Below are 22,099 nucleotides of genomic sequence, written 5' to 3'. Positions count from 1 at the left end.
TTTGGGGCAATTTGGTTTGTGTCTCTGCATCCCAACACATACATTTAAAACATTGGTGTACATACCTAATATCGTCTTACATTTGAGCTATTATTTTTCCTCAGTTGTGTTGGTACATTTCTTGAATCCTTCTCAAAATTTGCAATACGGTCATTTTTCAAAACATTACTTACAACTAGCAAAACATCCTGGATCCCCTGCAAAAGCCATTTTCTTTCTCAAAATTCTTAATACATCTCTCAAAAGTCAATATCTGTGTCATTGAACATGTCAGTGCCATCAGAATGTCAAGTCTTTGTGTTGTTGTGTATGGATAAAGCAGTAAAATTGCTTAGTCATGTTGTCAATAACAATGTACTCTGGAGGCATGTTTTGATGTCAACTGCGGCTTATGTTTTGATGACCATTTATCGAAATTGTTACTTACACCTTAGTGTATATGGAAGATTGATTGCACGAGACTGGACAAGATTGACATTGTTTTTACTGTTTGACCTGCAATTTGTTGACTCATTGCGATACAGAAACGACTGCACTGCATAGCCAAACAAAAATAAAAAATACAAATGTGAACATAGTAGAAGTCTGTTTGGGAAAAAAATGCACATGAAATAACGTAGGAATGAATTTCCTGGCTTTTGGGTCACAAATTCTCACATGACAACGTTTATCTTCCCTTGCAAATGAGCTATTTCAGAAAACTGGCTGATCATTGACTGATTTAATGCATCACCCATCCATTAAGGTTCATGTAATAGTCTAATGGAAATGTATAAAATCATGCTTGCCATATTATTTACGACAACTTGTCCAACCAATTTGCATGTATAGTTTCCGATGAAATAATGCCAGAATGTTATGGCGTGTGATACAATTCAACAGAGACCTATTTTCACAGAATATAATTAACATGACATAAGCCATTGATAATGTCGGAAACATCAGATAATTGTAAGCAATCATTTGCATGGATGTAAAAGGGAAAAAAAGTATTTGCAACTTGTTCAAATAAATGAGAAACTCCTTTTTTGAAGTGCATAAATGAAACTATGGCGTGAAGACTGACAGTTTTGACAGTTTCAATTGTCATCTGAGAAATGTACCAAAGCGACTGAGGAAAGCTATGTAGAATCCCCCAGGCGCTGCATGTACGAGAGTTTTAACCCATGGATTGTTAAGTACTGCATAGTAAGATGCTGCCCAATGTATCTTTTTTTCCCCCTTCAATTTTCTTTCCCTCCCATCAGACATAATCAATATCATACATCAAGCAGCATTTCTCTGCCCACTGGTCATTTTTGTTTTTGATTAAAGTGTGGTGATGAAACTCAGAGTTAATGCAGTAGTGCACAGCCTTTCACAGAGCCACCTGAGGAGAAAAACATAAAACGCGCGCGCGCACACACGCGCGCGCACGCGCACACACTGCCTTTTACTTTTGAATTTCACAGTTGGATTAAAAATCGAATGGAAATGGAATCTGCCTCGCTCGCTCTCCCTCTCTGATGGTGATGATGAACAGGCAGTGCCCCCTACAGTTGATCTGCGTAAAAAATATATTTTAAAAAAGTATTTTGCAGGCTGGTTTTCACGGAAAATAAAACAAAAAGCTCAAATATACTGAAAATAACTGCAAATTGTGTTTGCATTTATTTGCGGATGAAGTAGAATGTGCTTTAATGATTAAATAAATGAAATGAGGTGAGTAGAAGGCTTATGGCACACATTGTGAAACGATGACGACTGCACAAGAGCAGCACAAGAGTAATGTACTTCTATCGCCATCTACTGCTCAAGCACTGCACAACATGAAAAGAAAAAAATCATTGGCCTGATTGTTCTTGTGCTATTTAAAAGAACCTAGTTTCCTTAAAAACATATATCGCCATCTGCCGGTGAAATAGTACATGACTACATTGGCTTTTAAAAGTTTAGAATTTTTGGGCACCACCTGCTGGTGAAATGAGGACAAAAAAAGACTTAATTAGCACGTGTCAATCGCAGGACATATTATACTAGACAAATATATAAATAAATAATAACCATTCACACGCCGTAAGTAGAGAGAGTTTGGCCAACTTGCTTTTAGCAGGGTAACAAGATTGTGTCTATATGTCATGTGACCAGCAGTTGACCAATCACGCTGTGATTCGGGGGGTTGCCGCCATCTTGTGGCATCTGTAGTAAATTACAGTAAAAAGGTTTATGGGATTATGGAAGGGCGTCATTTACTCGTGTTCTGAGCTATTTACTGTAACAAGGAACTGAGCCACCTGGCGAATAGCACAAATGTGGGGCATCAATATATCCTGAACAAATAATGATGATCCTCTCTCAGTTTACTCACAAATATACTGTAAGTGTAAAATATTTATTTAATTGTCCATTCGTCATCTATCATTTGTGCTTCCTCACTACTGGACCACTTAAGTAGCATTGGATATAAGAGTGGATGTGTGAATAGTGGCCTTTATGGATTGTCTTTATTATTGTACTTAATAAAATACAATTTAAAAAAAAACCGGTGTATTTACATGCAGTGTGATGTCAACTGGAAGAATTCCAGTTTATTTCCCATGCTGCATTTTCCTTTATGGTTATTGACTGCTACTTCTGGTAACATAAAGCTAGCAAGCCTCCAGTATCCCTGTACTTGAAATAGAAAGTCACAAATAAATACAAGTCCTATGTCCTATTTCTAATATTGTTTCAACCCACAGTGGTACTGCTTCTATCAGCCGCCATCAGATCTTTCATTTCCCCCTCAGGCGGATATGAGTTCTCTTGACAGCTGCAGACACGCACGTAATAAGACGAGACAAGAAAGAAGCAAGCATTTTACACCAGTTGTTGTCTAACACGTGCACAAACAATGGCTCATCAGTCTCTTTTGAATTTAGATATACTGTACAGTAAATCATTTGGAGGGCATTGTATGCAATCAGATATTATAGCCTTCATGTGATTTCCTCTTTTGTGTATGCTTGATAAAACACAAATGTTGCACAAAAATAGCTTTATTGTCACATGTACCTGCCATGGTCACTGCCACACAATCATTGGACAGAAATTGACTGGAGGCATTTTTAAGTCATTCACTGCCATTGACGGTTATAGACGTCATAAATTCATTTGAACTATTTCTATTAGTTTCGCATTTTCCCCCAAATTTGTTAACAAGAGTATGAAAACCTAGAGGGGGGGGGGGGAATGATTGTGCATATAGAACAGATACATAATTTGTGATTAATCTTGAGTTTAAATAAGTAATTAAACAAAAAAGAAAATGTTTAAAAAAAAATTGGGGCATCAGACAATTACATTTTTTTATTGTAATTAAGCGCATGGCTTCAATAGTTAACTCATGATTAATCACAAATTTTATATCTGTTCTAAATGTACAATAAAAATTTCTAGGTTTTCATACTCTTGTTAACAAAAGTGGAAAAAAATGTGACACTAATGATTAAACTAAATGATTTTTTTGACGTTTATAGCTGTCAATGGCAGTGAATGAGTTAATTACGTCTGATTGAGAAATAGTCATCATACAATTACCATCAAAGGCAGTGTCGATAGGGGTTGCTATAGAGGACAGTCAATAATTTACTGTTTTTTTTTAAAAATGTATATTCTCATCCAATTTGTTCACTGAAGACATTCATCATTCCTATTTATCATTATCCAGTTCAAAACGAAAGCTGGCAGTGTTTTTCTGCTCACATTAATGTTGCACTTTCCTTGAAAATTTGACAATGAACCCATGATGGCCAGTACAGGAATACCTAGTAAGCATGTTCAATGCTCATAAGCAGGCCAACAGTGGAATAGCGTAGAAAGTTTGTTTCAGTAGTTCAATTCAAAAAGTGAAGTATTATACAGGTTCATTAAACAACAAAATTAAATGAAGCAATTACTTTTTTTCTCTTTTTTTTTTTAACCCTTGCTCTCACCAGGATTGCATGTGTAGTAGTCGCCAGTCATTTGCACAGCTAATTTCTGTATTTAAAAAAATATTTGAATTGTTTTTTGTGTAGTATTAAATTTCTTGAGATGGTAACTTTGGAGCGTTTGTTAGCTGTATGAAATAATATCAGTACAGAACCGTATATGAAATATTTCCTAGTGTGTTGTGAATCAGATACACTTGAATGAGATAAACTTTTTCAACCAAACTACTGAAATCATCATCTTAATTTATTAAGATGAACTTGTATTTTATAATTATCCATCATATGAGAATATGAGCAAGATGTTGTTTTCAAGCCAAGAACACTTCCTAAGATGCAATAAAAATGTTGCATCTTTTCAAGGCGCTTCATCTTCTTATTTTTTTTTAGAAAAAGAAAGCTAAACAATATGGTAGAATTCTACTCGTTACAAGCGCTTAACTTGTCAAAAAAAATCCCGCTAGATTCCCGTGTGATTTTGCTCAGTTGGGACATTCTGTCAAGTCGGGAAAATATCAGCACACATAATAGGTACATGCGATCCAAAATACAAATACGACAGACTGACATTGATGCAAGTCTTTGTAAAGCCTTCTACACAGAAGCTCGTCCAGCGTCGTCACTCGGGATGGGCATAATAATCCGTTAGTTGAATATTAATTGACTGGCGAATTATTCTTGTATTCATCTTGAAGCAATTGAGGCAAAAAGGCAGCCGGCGCTTGGCATTACATAGAGACAAACAAGCATTCACACGCACATTCACATTCGCACCTTTGGACAATTAAGAGTCTTCACTGAAGCTAACATGTATGTTTTTGGAATGTGGGAGGAAGATGAAGAACTCAACTCCCCCAAAGGAAGGCCAGAGCCAAGATTCAAACCCAGAATCCCTCGGCTGAGCCTGAGAGACAGATGTGCTAACCCGCTAGGGCCATCGTGCACATTCCAAAAATTTCAACTGTAAACTATTTGTTGCTCATTTCATTCAAATGCCCATCCCAAGTGGTCGCGCAGAAAAGCTGTGCCTTTTTCACGCAAAACTTACAGTGAACAAACACAGCACGCGCGCACATTTCATTTCACCGGAAAAGTTTGTGCTTCATGTACAAATGGATACAAAACAAAAAATATGGAAATGTAACACGTACATCAAATTAGTGGCGTGTAAGTACCAGCTAACCACTTTCTTTCCAATTCTTACTACTTGTATTATTCTAGTCACACTAATATTACTGTACAATGTGTGTTTTTGTGTTTTTTATCTAAAGAAAACATTCTGAATATGCTCTCACAAAAATGTAGTAGGAGTTTAAGCATTTTATCGCCACAAACATGGCTGACGGTTATATTTGGCTTTGATTTAAAAGAGAAGAGGGACAAAAAATTAATTCACCTTCATTTTGTGGCAAATACTAAATTTGTGTGAGAGCAGCAACACCGAAACGTAACCGGGTACGTTTGAGGCCACTATAGTGTGTGTTGTATGCAGCTTCTCGCAGTCTACAATGATCACAATTAGTAACGCACATTTGAAGCATGTGTTTTAGCCTATGCACACTTTGAACTCAAGTGCATACGTTTGTGTAAACCCTCCTTGACCAAGATTGCAAAGCTCCACCGCAAAAGAAAAATAAACAAAACGCCACATACAGTACTACCAAAGATGCAAACACGTTCAAGTAAACAAAATGCTGAGTTGATGATCATCCGGCGTTATTCCGATTCCTCGGCTTCCCCCTTCTTCTCCTCGGGGACGGCCAGGAATATCTTCTGGCAGAACATGGTGAAGATTTCTGAGGACAGCGCATCATCATCACCATCATCATCATCATCATCATTAGTAAATGAGCTACAGCAATATTTTGGGGAGAGTGTTAATGAAATGACACAGCTTTTAAATAGTGTATAATTTTTGCTGTCACATGGAATCAGGCTGTGGTAGTAGGAAGAAACTAGTTTTCTGAATGATGTCAAATATTCATTTTCATTATTTCTATTAGTTTAAAAAAAAATCACTTTTACTTAACAACAGTATGAAAACCTACATTTTTTAATTGTACATTTAGAACGTATACAATTTGTGATTAATCGTGAGTTAACTCGTGAAGTCATGCAATTAATTACGATTTAAAAAATGAATCCCGACACTCTTATTTTTTAATAATCTTTTCTTTTCTTTTAAATCGCATTAGGCGATTAAAATATTTTATTGTAATTAATCGCATGACTTAAATTGTTAACTCACAATTATTCATAAATTTTGTATGTTTCTTAACGTACAATAAAAAAATTATACGTTTTCATACTCTTGTTAACAAAAGGGGGGGTGAAAGTAACTAATAGAAATAGTTTAAATGGATTTTTGACGTTAATAGCCGCCAATGGCAGTGAATAAGTTAATTATAATTAATCGCATGACTTCCAGTTAACTCGCGATTAATCGCAAATTTTATATTTGTTCTAAATGTACAATAAAAACATTTTTTCTAGGTTTTCATACTATTGTTAACAAAAGTGGAAAATAATGTTAAAAAGAAATAGTTCAAATAAATTTTTGACGTCTATTGCCGTCAATGGCAGCAAATCAGTTAAAAGTAGTGATATACAAATGAAGCATCAAGAAGCAAATTTTTGACTCCTCTAGACGGCACTCTTGGTTTAGGAATACAGTGGACATTTAATCTTCCATTGCAACTAGCCTTGATCTTTAAACCAAGAACACCATCTAGAGGAGTCAAAAATATCACAAGTGCTTCCTAACACTTCATAAAGCTTCATTTTTCATCACTAAAATGAAAACAATATCAATTCCATGATCAGAACAAAATGCAATGAAGCATTCCGCCTGCTATTCAAGATTCAAGATTTTTATCATAATTTTTTTTTAATGATTTTCCGCTTGCTATTCAAGATTTTTATCATAAAGATTTTTTATGATAAAAATCTTGAATAGCAAGCGTAATGCTTCATTGCATTTTGTTCTGATCTTGGAAGTGATATTGTTTTCAAATTAAGCTTCGTGAAGCACTTGTGATATTTTTTGACTCGTCTAGATGGTGCTCTTGGTTTAAAGATCAAGGCTAGTGCAATTGAATCAATGTCCACTGCATCTTTAAACCGAGAGTGCCATTAGAGGAGCCAAAAAATATCACAAGTGTTTCATGAAGCTTCATTTGTCCATCACTGATTCATTTGTCTCCAAATAAAGTGAAGCAGGTGTCTAAAAACTCCTCGTCCGTTCAGTGAGCTGAGGGACGGCTACACGCCCTGTTGTTGACTTTTGCCCCTTTAGAACCGATGGTGTTGCGAGGTGAAAGCCAACACCAGACTTTGGACTCTACACAAACCCACTAATGGCAACAGAGCCCAGCTGATCTTCCTCGCACTCATCTCATAACAAAGTGTCACTGATGCCTCCCGGCTTACGCCTGGACAAATCCCCTCGTTGTCATTAGATTTCAAAATAAATCCAACTCACCGAGCATCTTCTTGACCACACGCGGCTTCTTCCACTTGTAGCCCAGCAGGTAGGCCGGGATGCCCGTGAGAATGATGCTGCAGCCTATCAAGCACTCGATGGGAGCCGCCCAGAAAGACACGATGATCATGAAGACGCAACCCAGGACAAAAGCCACGGGGATACCCAACCAGATCTGCGCCAAAAGAACACGCTTATTTGAACATGACCAAAAATTGACATATACAGTAAGAAGTATTATTTGATGACTAACTATGTATCCATTTTCTTTAGTGCTTGTCCTTATTTACAGTCATGGGCATAAGTGTAACTCTGTGGCAGACTCCTTAGTTCTAAAAAAAATAAATCAATAATTGATCGGTAAAATATCTCTCACTACATTCAATCTAGATGAGCGATGGGCCTAAACAGGGTTGAATAGTAGTTAGCATGTCTAACTAAATGTTATTGAGACGTATAAGGGGTCACGTAGGCCCCGTCTCAATTCTATCAAGTTTTACACAATGCTTTAAATTTAAATATAAGAAAGTGACTTTTTCATGAACAGTTCCCTCACAAAGAGAGAGGACAAACAAACAACTGGAGAATCATTTCATGAATAAACAGCTTGAGGGGCAATTTGTCTCAAAGCAAAGATGAAAGACGGCACACAAAGAGACAATTCAAGCCATATCCAACCAGAAGCAAGGAGGCTATCATAAAATTTATATTAGCCTACATACACTAAATTAATATGAAATTAAAGCTGTTTCATGAAGGGACTTTTTGAAATGTAGATGTGTCAAGTCTAGACCTGTCACATGGTTTCAGCATTCTCACATGCTCACACATAGGAGTGGTTCTCATAAAACATACTCCGTCCATTTCACAAAGCAGGTTAAGTGACAAACACGAGTCAGTTAACCCTGAAACGTGGGAAACTCTGCGTTTTCCGTTTCAGAAAGCAAGGTAACTGAAACCAGAGAAAGAGAGGTAACTCTAGCCTGTTTCATAAAAACAGGTAACTTAAGCTCTTGGTCAGTTACCGTAGTAACAGACTCTGAACTTAACCAGGTTTATCACGATGAGGTTTATCTCCTCCTCCTTTCAGCTACACATGACTTTTTATTTCCTCATTCATTCAGTCAGCTGGCTAGTTTGGGCGTAAAATAGTTCTGCCGTCAGTTATTTAAACAAAACTAAAAAAAGGGCAGCGCTGCCCTCTGCTTCCTCGTTGCCATGATGACTCGTCAAATCGGGGCTCCATTGATGCGGCCTTTTTATGGTGGTGGTTTATGCGCTTAACTCCAGGTGAAACCACTGTGCATTGATCAAATTGACTCAAATCAGCTGTCCTGGAACCGAAGTTTCCTATCTCAGGGTTGGTCAACTCACAGTTCAGGATTAGTCTCAGAGTTTGTTGAACCTGCTTTGTGAAATGGACCTCAGGTCATGTGAGACCAAAACAGAACTTGTGCCTAAACCAATTAAAACATATATAAGCTTTAAATCAAGCCTACTATCTACCACATAGTGTGTGCAATTAGCGTGGATAAATGTTTCCATCCATTTTATTGTACGCTTGTAACCAATTAAACTGGACACCAAGCTCAATGCATAAACTACTCAGTCGTCGCTGAATAAATAGGAGTTTTTTTTTTTTTATCTAATTACATTGTATTTTAAAGTGAAACCATTGAATTTCCAATTCCAAAGTGGTTCTTGCACAAGCATAAGTTTAAGTACGGTTTTAAATCCTCGGAGGCACCTGGTGGACTCAAAATGTAATGACCGCAATAAAACTTTTGCTGCCAACATATTGTCACATAGCGAAGAGCGTGGAACTCGATTAAACGGCATTGTGTTGTATTCTGTCAGTTATTGGTAGCAAATGCTTTTGAAATTGGTACATTTTAATTGTATAGCAGGCTCTCATTCACACGGGAGTATAGGCATGCCACGAACAGGAAGTAGTCGTGACGGCTGTTTTTCACTGCTCAAAATACATTCACGTACATAAAACTAGCGCAAATCTTAGTTGTTGTTGTACTTTCAGCTTAGTCCCTGTCAGTTAGAGGTTGCCCTGACCGGCTTTTCGAACCCCAACCCCCCGTGTCTGAAGTCAGCGCTGCTATACTCACTGATCCATCCAGCCACCATAAACAGCGCAAATCTCTGTAAGGTTGTTTATTTTATCTCTGTATTATACTGTATATACAATATTGCAATCAGTCAAATATGGCGAAGAAAATATTGAGTCTCAATCTGGGTCACCATCCGCAGCCCCGTCGGAACCTTGTTTTCTGAGAGCCACCCATAGACAAAGTGTACCTTTATCGGCCTTCTGAGGTTGGGCTTTCTAAATCGGAGCCAGACCATCCCGGCGATGGCCATGCCAACGCAGAGCCAAGTGAAGAAGCTGAACAGGTTGATGACAGAGAAGATGTCCGTGGAAATGGCGTAAAGCATGGACAGCAAACACTGCGAGGGAAGACGAAAGATAGATCGGATCAGATTAGTCGGGTAAAAGTAGACAAAAGCAACTGCATTTTGTTTGTGATTTTCTTTGTTTGTTTTGCTTTTAGCCTCTGCCTGCAATTCAACATACATTTAACAGTAACGCCAAATGAGAGCTATCCTTGCTGGTTTAGCAGCAAAGTAGCTGACTGTCGGTCGCCACGGCAACAATAGATTTTTTTTTTTTGTCCATGCTGCAGACAACACTGTTATTTTACGTCTGTTGTTGTTTTGACCTTTTTATGATTATGTGCTGCTACAATTAATGTAGTCATAGTTATTACCACTATAATTGCTCATCATCATAGCATTATTATTTTTGCGAAGACGTCCTTATTAATGGTGCAATTCCTCCATTTGATCCTTCTCAGATGGCAGCCCCGTACCGAGAACCGGTTCTGTTTTTCCTTGTTCATGCAGGGTTGACTTGGTCTCTTACTGTGTTGGGAGCATAGTTCTTGATCCGTTCCAGATGTAAACTAAGTGCCTTAAGATTGCCACTATAGGGATTTGTGCTCTCGAAATAAAATTGAGTTCAATTAATCTGATCCACAGTCAAAATAATGAAACTAAATTAAATGGATTATAGCTTTAATATAGTATGCAGTCACGGTCTTTACATCTATCACATGGTCCCACTCAAATTGGGCAATATATTTATATTTACTGTATGAACACTTTTAGTAGATTTAATTACATTTTCTACCAAAACAAATGAATAGAATTGGACTGAGGCCAACAGATTTGTACTAAATGTTTGATGTGGGTAAATAAGTACATTTTATTTATTGTGTATTGCTGTTTTTTAGTTTTGAATAGTTAGCATATAGAAAACAATTTATATTTTAGTTAATTATGAGAATACGTTTACAAAAAAAATAATAAATCAAAACAAACTAGTTTGACTTGAATGCCTGCCAAAGCAGTTGTGTTTTGAAATGTTTTTTTTTTTTAAAAGGAACAGCTCAGATGGGATAACATGGCTCCAGCACCTTTGAGTTTTTAATTTTGTGTAAGTGTCAATAAGCAAAAGGCAGTTAGCAGACCACAGTGACCTAACAGGACAATCACATGACATCATCACATCCGCCAATATGTTACAATCTGACCATTGTTGGGTCTGCTTTTTTTTTTTTTGTTCTGTGCATTTTGTACTAAAATCCTAAAATGAACACAGCCAGTGCAGTGACAACCTAACGCTACACTGTGGCTAAACCTACAGTATGAGACGTGTATGTTTCCAGTGCAGGTGTTTGGCCTTTACCCTTCAACCTTTCCGCGGGTCAAATTCCACATAATTGGGATTGTTATGACTCGAAAAGCACATAAGCAGCGCTGTTATCCTAGCTGTTCTTACTGTGAAGATGAGGGATGGCACCGGTGTGAAAAGGTCTGTGTGGACCAGGCCCAGAGCAGCAGGAAGCTGACCCTCGCGGGCTCCAGCGTAGAACAAACTGGAACAAATAGTACGAGTTACATTTATTTATTTTCTCACATGATCCACTTGGCCTATATCAAGTGCGCTAGCAATAACAGTCAGTCGGTTGATGGAAGCTCTTGACTGGACATCACATTAAGATTTAGACAGATCTCTCAAATAGTAATAATAATAAGAGCAATAATAATGATAGTAAAATTTTTAGTTTACCGTGCTGAAGTAAAGAGGGATCCATTCACGGCTCCAAAACAAGACAGCCCCACAAACACCGGAATGAGCCAAGACATCACACCGAGATGGTACTCGCCAAAACTCTGCATACAGCCACAGTACACAGGTTACATGTTTATAAGAATAAGGCAACAAGCCAATGGCAGTTATGTTCATTAATAGCAACAAGGCTATTGTTGTGCGGGCAATAACTCACCACGGCGACAGCCTCCGACTCGACCATGTCTTGAGGAGAAATGGTTGTGAAGTAGGCCAAGTTGGTCAGGATGTACACAATCGTCACAATGGGCATAGAGATGATGATTGACAGGGGCAAGTTTCTATGGTGAAGAGGAGAGGAGGTGTTCATTGGAACTTTTCGTATCAGCACACTTCATAGTGGCATAAACAGTCATTATTAAAATATATTATGGTAATTAGGAAAAGTGCAATCTTAAATTGAATAAAGTTGGAATATTGTGAGGAAAAAGTCAAATATTTCATTTCAAGTCATAATCTTATGAGAATAAAACTGTAATTTACAAAATGTCATTTTTTCTTATTTCCTTTGCAAAAAAAATCCCAATATTGCTAGATAAAAAATTGTAATGTCACAAGAAAACAAACAGATTTTTTTTAAGAAAAAAAATCATACATTTATGTGAAAACAGACAAAATGGTATGAAAAAAGGTCTGTTTTTTAATGAAAATGACTCAATCTTCTGACAATAAAGTCAAAATGTTTTGACAAAAAAAATCTGAAGAAACAAATGTGATATTACTAGAAAAGTAATCATATTAAAATGTCAATTTATTTGTGAAAAATTTGCAGTTTATTAAAGTAAAAAATCTAATATTTTAATAATTTTTTAAATGTAATATAAAACAAAAAAGGGCGTCTTTATCAATATGATTCTGTTCTCTTACATTCAAAAAACTAATATCACGAGAATACAATTCTATCAATATGAGCACAATAAGTATTTTGATTTGTAACCTTCTGAGGAAAAAAAAAAAGTTTTTTTAAAAGTCAATTTGTTCTGGAAAGTCAATTTTTTTATGAAAATACTGTTGTAATGTGATGAGGAAAAAATGTCAGATTATTTTCATGACAAAAAGGCATGCGCTTATGCAAATAGCTTTTATGCTATTCAAGAGAAAAAAGTGTGATTTAATCCAAAACATATTTTTTTCAAGAAAAAAATCATAATAGCAATACATTATGATAAACATTAGACAGAGCAATTTTTCATGTACATTTAACATTATATTCATTGTATAATATTTTGTTGTTTGTGTATATGCTGATTGACAGTCTGCATCATGCAAATGAAGGATGACAAGCATGCTCTTTCAGCTCTAAGTGAAGTCATGCTATTGGCAAATACTAACAGGAGGACCCTCCTCAAAACAACCTCCATCACATTTAAATCACCTCTCTGGATTGATCATCTCCTCGGTTACGTAATTCAGGTAATTCCTGAGAAGAAAACAAAGAAAACGCATTGCTTTGAATTTTAAGCATCAGATTTAATGGACAACGTCAGGAAGGTTCACAAAATTCTGGCTATTGTGATGGCATTTTCTGGTGGTGTGGAACTGCATATCATACTGAGAGCAATTTGTAATATTTTGTGATAGTATTTGAAACATGATAGAAAAACACATGTGTACACTAAGAGGAACTGATTCTATTTCTGATCAGTAGTTCCCTCACAAATGACTTACCAGCCTCCAAAAGCAAACAAACCACTGTACAGGGCCAAGACAATATTGTCAACACCCAGTTTGCTGCCTTCAAATGAATTTTCTGGCTTCAGGTAGGGCACATCACCTGCAAACAACACAGAAGACAGAAATGCTTTGACTTGATTCATTGGGTATCTCCATTAGGGGCTGTACAGACTAGTCCACTAGCTAGCTGACTTTACTATCCCATAATAATGTTTTGAGCCAAGTGTCGACTAGATGGACCGATTCTGTCTTCATCCTGTGAGAAATTAGTCTGACTAATGGCTGATCGTATCTTTTTTGGCTTGAACTCTCACTTTGTGATCATCTGTTTGCCTACTCCAGTTGTCATTACCCTAAAGCAAGCATACCCGGTTTAAATGTAATCAAACGGGCGCGTCCATGTGCGTTTTTTGGTTCCAGTTCCCGCCTAAACCCGTCTTCTTCAGATGCTAATGAGGACCACCGCGGTGCACGTGCCTCTCACATTCTGTGCTTTCTTTTGGGCTCTCTGAAAGGGCTCAGTGTGCGCGTGCGATAGCAGCCGGCGAGCTTAGCTAAGTCGTCACCATGGCAACGCAGTGACGAGCACAATGCTTGCGGGCGTGGCCTTGCATAAATGCTGTTTGCCTGCCTGCCTCGTGCTTTATATTACTGTGTTATGAATGGGCCTTGACTGGATGCCAATCAATAGAGAAATAATAATAATAATAATAATAATAATATTTTTTACAAAATATTATTATTTATTGTTGTTTTTATTTATTTATTTTATTTACAACTGTACAGAAGTAGGTGTACATAGTGCTATTTGAAGACAAATTAGCCGCAGTGAAGTCAACATTTGTTTTGTCGACATTAGAGACGCCACATGTTTTTAACATGATTCTTTCATTGTTTAGTTACATGAATCTTTTTTTTTTTTGCTGTAATGCGGCACATTTAAAATGAGGCATGATCTGACATCAGCAATCAATTGCTGAGGCATTCAATCGTGAATTGCTGCATTGCTCATCCGAGCAGCACTTTGTCGCCGTGTACGCAAACATGCACGTCGCAGCGTTCACGCTCGGCATCAGCGCAAACAAGATGAGCTGAGGGTCATCTGCTCGGCTTCACTCGTTAGTGATAGTCAACAGTTTGTGTATCGTTAGACACAAAAGAATGAAGCCTCCCTGATGATGATAAAGTATTAGACCCAGCAGTGGACTTGCATTTGATACCCAAAATATTTAGAATATTTTAGATGCAATAAAAAAGAGAGATCTACTGTGCTTCTTAAGTTCTTTGTTTACCGTACTTGCAAAACATAATGCTACTTGCATTATAAAATCCACCTACAATATTGAATATTATTTCAGATCATGAAAAATGTGTTCCGCTAGACATGTCAAGTCAACGAATAGATTGATGTTGTGGGACTTACCTGTGAAGATCTGTATGAAGCCAAAGAGGATGATGATGATGAGCGCCAGCAACTTGGAGATGGTGAACAAGTCTTGGACCTTGGTGGCGGCTCTTACGCTGATACAGTTGACGAAGGTCAGAGCGGCTGTAAAAAGGGAGCAGCAATGAGAAAATGGAGGCTGAACCAGATGTGCTACAGTTGTCTTCTCCAATGGACAAATACTTTGTGATTTGGAGGTTTTTCAGGTGTCTGTACGAGGAATGGTCGATACCACTTTTTTCTTTTTTTTTAATGCTACCAGTATGAGCAATCAACTCTCGAGTAGTCACCAATACCAGCACCCCTTGTACTTTTGATGTGTAAAGATAATTTAAAGACCTATAGACACCAAAGTAGCATTTTTCCTTTAAAATGCATGAAATCAATGGCAATTTTCTATTATTCTAATTTATAATGTTTATTTCCTGATCATAAAACGACCTTCCATCGCAAGTACCAAAACCTTGAAACAAAACCGGGTATCGGCTCAATACTGCTACCTGGTATTGGTACTTGCCCAAACGCCCATCCCTAATCTGTACTATACTTGAGTATGTATTTTTCTATTAACGTTTTACTCCAATGGTTTTAAACCAGGCTTTGATTGAATCCCAGGGATTTTGTGAGCCAGTCTCAAATCACACAGAGAATTTCATGCGATCAGTAGTTGACTTGTGACTGTTGTGATGGAACGTCGCGTGATTTATTTTTTATTTTAATCCCTTCATACGGTCCATGTCCAGAAAAAAAAGGGAACTTGGTCAGACAAATGGGTGCAATATGAATTGACATGTATAATGGAACATATTGTCCCGCAGGGTTCAATTCTGGGGCCTCTGCAGTTTTTAATGTATCTGCTGCCCCTTAAGAAAACAGCAGTGGTTGTTTTAAAGTGCTCTATAAATATAGTTGAGTTGAGTTTGTAGTCAGCGTACGAACTGCACAAAGAAAGCAAAAAGATTTATTTTATTTTTATTTTATTTTAAAACATATCTGTACTTTATATTTCTTAATTGTCACTGCTTAAATGTATGTCTTATAAGGTGGGAAAATGGGATGAAACTAATTACTGTAATACAGTTGTTTTCAATTTAAAGTAATCATTGGTTTAGTTTTAAACCTACACACTTAATAACATAAAAATGCTTCATTTATCATAACTGTTTTGATGTGTGGAGCGGAAAAGATGAGGCGAGAAGTTCTTGTAAATAACTGACAGTATATAAAAAAAATCTGATTTTTTTTTTACTTTTATTTAGAGTTCAATCAGGACTTCTACCTCACCAGAGGTTTTTTTTTTTACATAGATATCAGTACTTCAATGTAAGATACTCACTGAGACACAGGCAGGCGATGAGCTTTGCGGCACTGTCGGGCACACTACAGCTTGGGTAGATGGGTTTGAGGAGGTACGTGGCAAACACCAGCGACACCACGTACTGCGACGACGGCCGGATGATCAGCATCTCCACCCACAGTTTGAGGAAGGCGGCCAGCTCGCCGTACACCTCCAGTATGTACGTGTAGTCGCCACCGGACTTGGTGATGGTGGTGCCGAGCTCGGCGTAGCAAAGCGCCCCCATGGTGGAGATCACCCCGCAGACGGACCAGATGACCAAGGAGAGTCCGGCAGAGCCCGTTTCTTTCACGACGCCCGTCGGCGTGACGAAGATGCCCGAGCCGATGATGGTGCCGATGATCATGCCCACGCCGTTGAAGAGGGTGATGCTGCGCTTGAGTTCGATCTTCTCCCCTTTGCCGGGTGGTGGCGCGTCGGACGGGTTTGAGGGGCCAGCGACCATGGGGGAGGACGGAGAAACTGTCTCGATCATCTGGCCATCTTGGTCTGAGTCTGGAAAAGGGTGGTGCCCAAGGGTTTGCAGGTAGCACAGGCATTAGTGGGAATGGCAGGGGACAGAAGATGGTGCTGTTTCCTTTTTTTCTAATTTCTTTTTCATATAAACAACAGAGCAATAATACATCTAGAAGTACACTATTCTAGTTCTACATACAATTTGTGTTTTTGGGGGAGAATTTTAATAACCACCTATTATGTGCCTTGGAACAGAAAGACCTACTTCCCTACTGTATAATGTAAATCTCACTGCTCTGTGTCACTAATGTGTGTAATATGTTAATTGCCCTACATTGTGCCATCATATATGCAATGTACATCAAACTAGGGAGGACATTTACGCTTTGCAGTCACTTTGTTTTTCTTTCAGAATCATTTTCAAATGTGAGCATGTGAACAAACTGTAGTAGTCGTCACCCGACTAAATGGCCCTCGCAAAATGATTCAAAGCATCAAATGCCAGCTTTTGTGTACATATTTACAGAGGAACAAAACTGTTATTCAAACGATCTTCTTGTGTGTGTGTGTGTGTATTAAAAGGAGCTCAGAGGAGGAACAAAGTAGAGTTCAGTTAAATGCAAACGAAGCACACTTTGAATCCACCTGCACATACCGCCCTGAGGCATCACCTTCGCCTTGAAACATTGCGTCAGCCCACATGGAGTATTCGTACAGCCCTGTGCCATGTGCAGGAGTGTGTTTTGTGTTATGGTGTGTAATGTACCTACCCCCCATCTTCTCTTTGGCAACGCTCTCGCGACTGCTCCGTAATTTCAGCTCCGGCTCTGCCATTGTTTCCCCTTAATCGGGGTTCCCTTGTTTTATAGATTGCTGCTCCTTCTTTCCTTCTTGCCTTTGCGTCCTCTTCCTCTTTCTGTCGGTCTTTCTTCTCTAACACACACTCAGACACGCGCACTCTCCTCAGTGCTCTCTCCCTCCCTTGTTTGTTCTCGCTCATTCATGTGTACACACACACACGCACACACATTGCCCTTCACTGTAGGCGACTAGACCATCTGACCCTGATCCTCTCTGCCTCACCCCCTGCTCTCCACCTTGTGATGCTGCGGTAGCCTACGGCCACTCCTGCTCAATGATGGCCGAGCACCGACGAAGGAGGATGATGGTGGGGGAAGGTGGGGATTTGGCAGTGGGTGCTAGTTTGGGTGGGCGGAGCAGACACGGTTTATAGGGGGCAACGTGTGACACTTTAATCTATTTGTGCGCTGCTAGCTAATCCAGACGCCCACAATCTGCTGCTGCTGTGTGTGTGTGCGTGCGTGCGTGTGTGTGCGTGCGTGTGCGTGCGTGTGTATAGGAAGGATGCTGCTGGACCAGCGCTTCTTCTTATGGTGCCAACGAGTCATACTTGTTCACCGTTGTCGTCAGAGGAAATGGATACCTACTAGACCTGTTTTTGACACAAAACACAAAATACAGAAATGAATGTGATCTCTCAGTTCCTCCTTGCCACCTACTGTATAATCCTAGTGTTGGAAAATTACATATAAATACTGAACTGTACTATGTCAGCCTCTATTTTTCTATCTATCAATAATCTCTAATGTGAACATTATAAAAATAATCTTTTAATATGTATAATCAAGTTGACTATCACATATTGTATTTTTATTTATATCGTATTGTATTGTACTAAATGAGATAGACAGAACATTTGCTGTCTGGTGTTTGCCTATAATTCCCAGCATGCATTGCAACATTCATGGCTCCATGGTGTTGAAGCATTTCGTCTTAACAAGACACACTTACATAATTAGACACATGCAAGAAAGAACAAATTCACAACAAAGGGAATGATCATTTAAATATATTACGTATACATACACTGGCAAAACGGCACCGTTGCACAAAAATGTTGCTGTATGCGTTAGTGATATATTCATGTGGTGTTCCGTGAATATTTCCGTAGGAGGAAGCTCATTGTAGAGGTCACGTGCTGAGTGCTCATCACTCCACCAATCACCTCGGGGAAGGTCTGAGACAAGAGCCAATTGCCGTCCTTGCAGGGCGTCACCTGACACGGGTGAGCGAGCCAACAGAAAATACTGGTCAATGTGCTGTCGTAGCAGGAGAAGCTAGAGGGCGCTCTTTCCCAGCGTTCCTAGTGGATGTGGCGCACACTTGACTTGGAACGACTCGCGGCTGGCAGATGAGTTCGATGTATGAGGTGGAGCACGACTCCAGAACCCAATTCAGACTACTCTCCTCCCACACTTTTGTGTTTGTTTTAATGCGTCCGGAGGTGAGCTCATGTTAGAAAAATATTTCTTTGCACTTACAAATCGTTTGTAGCATCACATGAACTCTGCTCTAGTGTGGATAAAAAAAATAATAATAAAAACTCTATGGAGGTAAATATGGTGCAAAACTAACTTGTAAAAAAAGTCTAAATTTGTATCTGTAAAAGTCGTGATTTGTACCTCTAAAAAAAAATGTGTACCTGTAAAAAAAAAAATGTATCTGTAATAAAAAATTTTACCTGTAAAAATTTTTGGGGTATCTGTAATAAAAATTTGTACCTGTAAAAAAAATGTCTATGTGTAAAAAAAAATTGTATCTGTAAAAACAAATTTGTACATGTAAAAGTCATGATTTGTACCTGTACAAAAAAAAATTGTACCTGTACTGAAAGTGTAAATTTGTATCTGTAAAAGTTGTGATTTGTACTTGTAGAAATGACAACTTGTAGTCAAAGAAGTCGCCGCTAGGAGTCACAAGTGGTTTTTCTGCTGCTGTCCCGTGACGTGAGTTTTGCACCAAATATATCGCTATTTGGTGCAAAACTACAGGTACAGGTACAATTTTTTTTTGTACAGGTACAAATCATGACTTTTACAGGTACAAATTTGTTTTTACAGATACAATTTTTTTTTACACATACACATTTTTTATTACAGATACAATTTTTTTTTTTACAGGTACACATTTTTTTTACAGGTACAAATCACGACTTTTACAGATACAAATTTAGACTTTTTTTACAAGTTAGTTTTGCACCATATTTACCTCCATAAAACTCACCTTGCTCTACCTCTTTGTGTCTCACACTGATCACAAAACAGACAACACATATCTTTTTCAAGACACCAGTTCTGAAGGGAAAAGATAACAGTCTAAATAATATTCATACTATTCATGTTTGTATATACAGTACTTGCACTTAAAAATTGGTAGGTACTTCTTTGCAGCCACACACCTGTTTGTGATCTTGTTAACTGATTTAATGTAAATGAGATTAAAATGTTAGTAAAATAAACAATATTATTAAACATATTCATTTTGTTTGTCTTGTAGATTTCAATTGATAAATATGGTGTACGTTATTATTATTATTATTATTATTACGTAATGAGAATCATTTTCAAGTAACAGACATGAGCACAAAAGAATGTTGTTGTAATGTGACATTTAAAATGTGCATTCGGAGATTAAGCCCCGTTCAGTCAATGCATAGTAGCACTCTTGCATTCCTATGAAAGGTGACAAGGTCGGCTCGACTTTGCTAAGCTCAGTTCTTTCCGAACGTCTTCGCTGATTCAACGTATCGAGCCAACTGCCGCTTTACGCGGTGCACTTTCTGCTGCGTGTCCGGGGACTTTCCCCTGAGCATATCGATGAGAAACTATGTTCTCTGCTAGTAGCTCAGAGTGCAAGCCTTCTGAATGCCCGGATGATAAACAGGGGGGGCGATAAGTACAAATAGAACGGCAAATCAAGACTAATTTTACTCGCGGTCCTTCATGAACTACTTGGATTATGAAAGTCAAATAACAACTGAAGAAACAAACCGAATCAAATGTGACTTTTAATTGCCCAAAAAAAAATGCCGACAGCTTTGAAAGAGACGTAGTAAAACGCAGAGCTCAAAATTGACCGAAATGCATTGTGGGAAATCAGACACTACTTTTTCGGTTTTCCGTGAGGGGTGTTTGCCATTGTCAACATATACATAGCACCTGAACTCATTACAGTACAGTATAAAGTTAAATACTGCATACAAAGACGCCTCATTGTTGGCCTATATCCGTATATTCAAACCTCGCATGGGGCGCCTCAGCGCATTGCCTCAATACGTCAGCGCGTCCGCCATTTTGAAGGTGGCAGATCTGGAAAAAACTAATGTAGGTCAGTGAGATGATCGATACGAATGACAACCAGGGTTGGGGAATCCAGGTCCCGAGAATGGCTTTAGTCACCGGGTGCTTCTACTCAACTAGCAGGTAAAAGAGCTCGTCTCCACCTGTTGAGTAAAAGAACCTGTGGCTGCAAACTGTTTCAGGGTTTTTATTTTTTTTAAACTGTATACCCCAAAAGCAGGTAGGCACCAAAAGCAACGTATGTAATTTTTTCGATAATCGTCATTGTGGTGACAATTTTAGCCATAACCACGCATGCACATGAGAAAAACACATATCTTGGTTCACTCATATTCTAAACATAAAATTAGAAACATTTATAGGAGGCGAGATAGTATTTTCCTGATGCATTGGTTTGTGTTTACAGTTAACTATATGATGTGGTTTTATAATACAATAAGGTGCATGCAACTGACTTGAATTAATGAATTTTAATGAAATCATTTTGAAATTCAGTGAGACTTTATCTGCAGAAATATGATAAATAAGTAACGCACAAGTACAGAGTAGTTAGTAATTAAGGACAACAAAAGACAAGCTTTGTGTAGCGGCTGCCTTGGCTGAAAGAATTCACAGTATTATGCACATATGGCACTTCATAGTTTCCACCACTAAGTCAGCAAATTCTATTCAAATATTTTTTTTAAAATAATGGACAGATACATTCAATGTTCAGACTATGTACAGAGCTCTGACTTTCGAGTGTTACACTTACACCAAATGATGATGAATGAGGCATCTTCACCAATCTGTATGCTGTGTATTGTTAAGAGTCAAAGAGTGAAGAAGCCCTTAGATGTTACTCTTTTCCTGTGAAAATATAGTATAAATGCACTCAGTAAATTAATTTAATATACTACTACTACTACTAATAATAATAATAATAATAATACACACTCGTGGAATAGTGTGAATAATGTCTATTTTATATTTGTGTATTGTGTAAACAGGATAAAAAAAACACGCCATTCGTTTTAGGATAAAATACAATGTATAATATAATGAATGTATTTTTACTATTTAATTGTGTACTGGTCCAACGTGCTCATAATTCCCAGCATGCATTGTAACATCGACAACTTCTTAGTACTGTATTTAGTATTACGATTAAAAAATAAGACAAGTGTACACAACAAGAGAGACATACATAAACATAAGATACAATGATTATTACAATAATATTGGATGGACACAAACAATACAGTACCGTAGTAGAAAAGCATTGCTGCGTACGCCTGTTATAAATACAGATGGCCAGCCTTCGTCACTTCCGTGGGAGGAAGCTCATTGTAGAGGTCACGTGCTGAGTGCTCGTCACTCCACCAATCACCTCG

The 22,099-nt window shown here is 38.0% G+C and overlaps 1 protein-coding gene across 1 annotated transcript; it reads right to left on the bottom strand.

Annotated features, from left to right (window-relative positions):
* Positions 1 to 3,001: 3,001 nt before the first annotated feature.
* Positions 3,002 to 17,843, bottom strand: LOC144063966 (large neutral amino acids transporter small subunit 1-like). The gene is made up of 11 exons (XM_077586054.1): positions 17,337 to 17,843; positions 16,090 to 16,605; positions 14,733 to 14,858; positions 13,304 to 13,409; positions 13,011 to 13,055; positions 11,793 to 11,916; positions 11,576 to 11,679; positions 11,285 to 11,381; positions 9,742 to 9,891; positions 7,432 to 7,606; positions 3,002 to 5,746 (listed from the first exon to the last, which is right to left on the bottom strand). Exons 1-11 carry the CDS (start codon positions 17,398 to 17,400, stop codon positions 5,667 to 5,669), a joined length of 1,587 nt encoding a protein of 528 aa, XP_077442180.1. The 5' UTR covers positions 17,401 to 17,843; the 3' UTR covers positions 3,002 to 5,666.
* Positions 17,844 to 22,099: the final 4,256 nt, after the last annotated feature.

Source organism: Vanacampus margaritifer, chromosome 1, assembly GCF_051991255.1.
Source record: "Vanacampus margaritifer isolate UIUO_Vmar chromosome 1, RoL_Vmar_1.0, whole genome shotgun sequence".
Taxonomy (NCBI): Eukaryota; Metazoa; Chordata; class Actinopteri; order Syngnathiformes; family Syngnathidae; genus Vanacampus; species Vanacampus margaritifer.
This window is presented reverse-complemented; position numbering and strand designations above follow the sequence as displayed.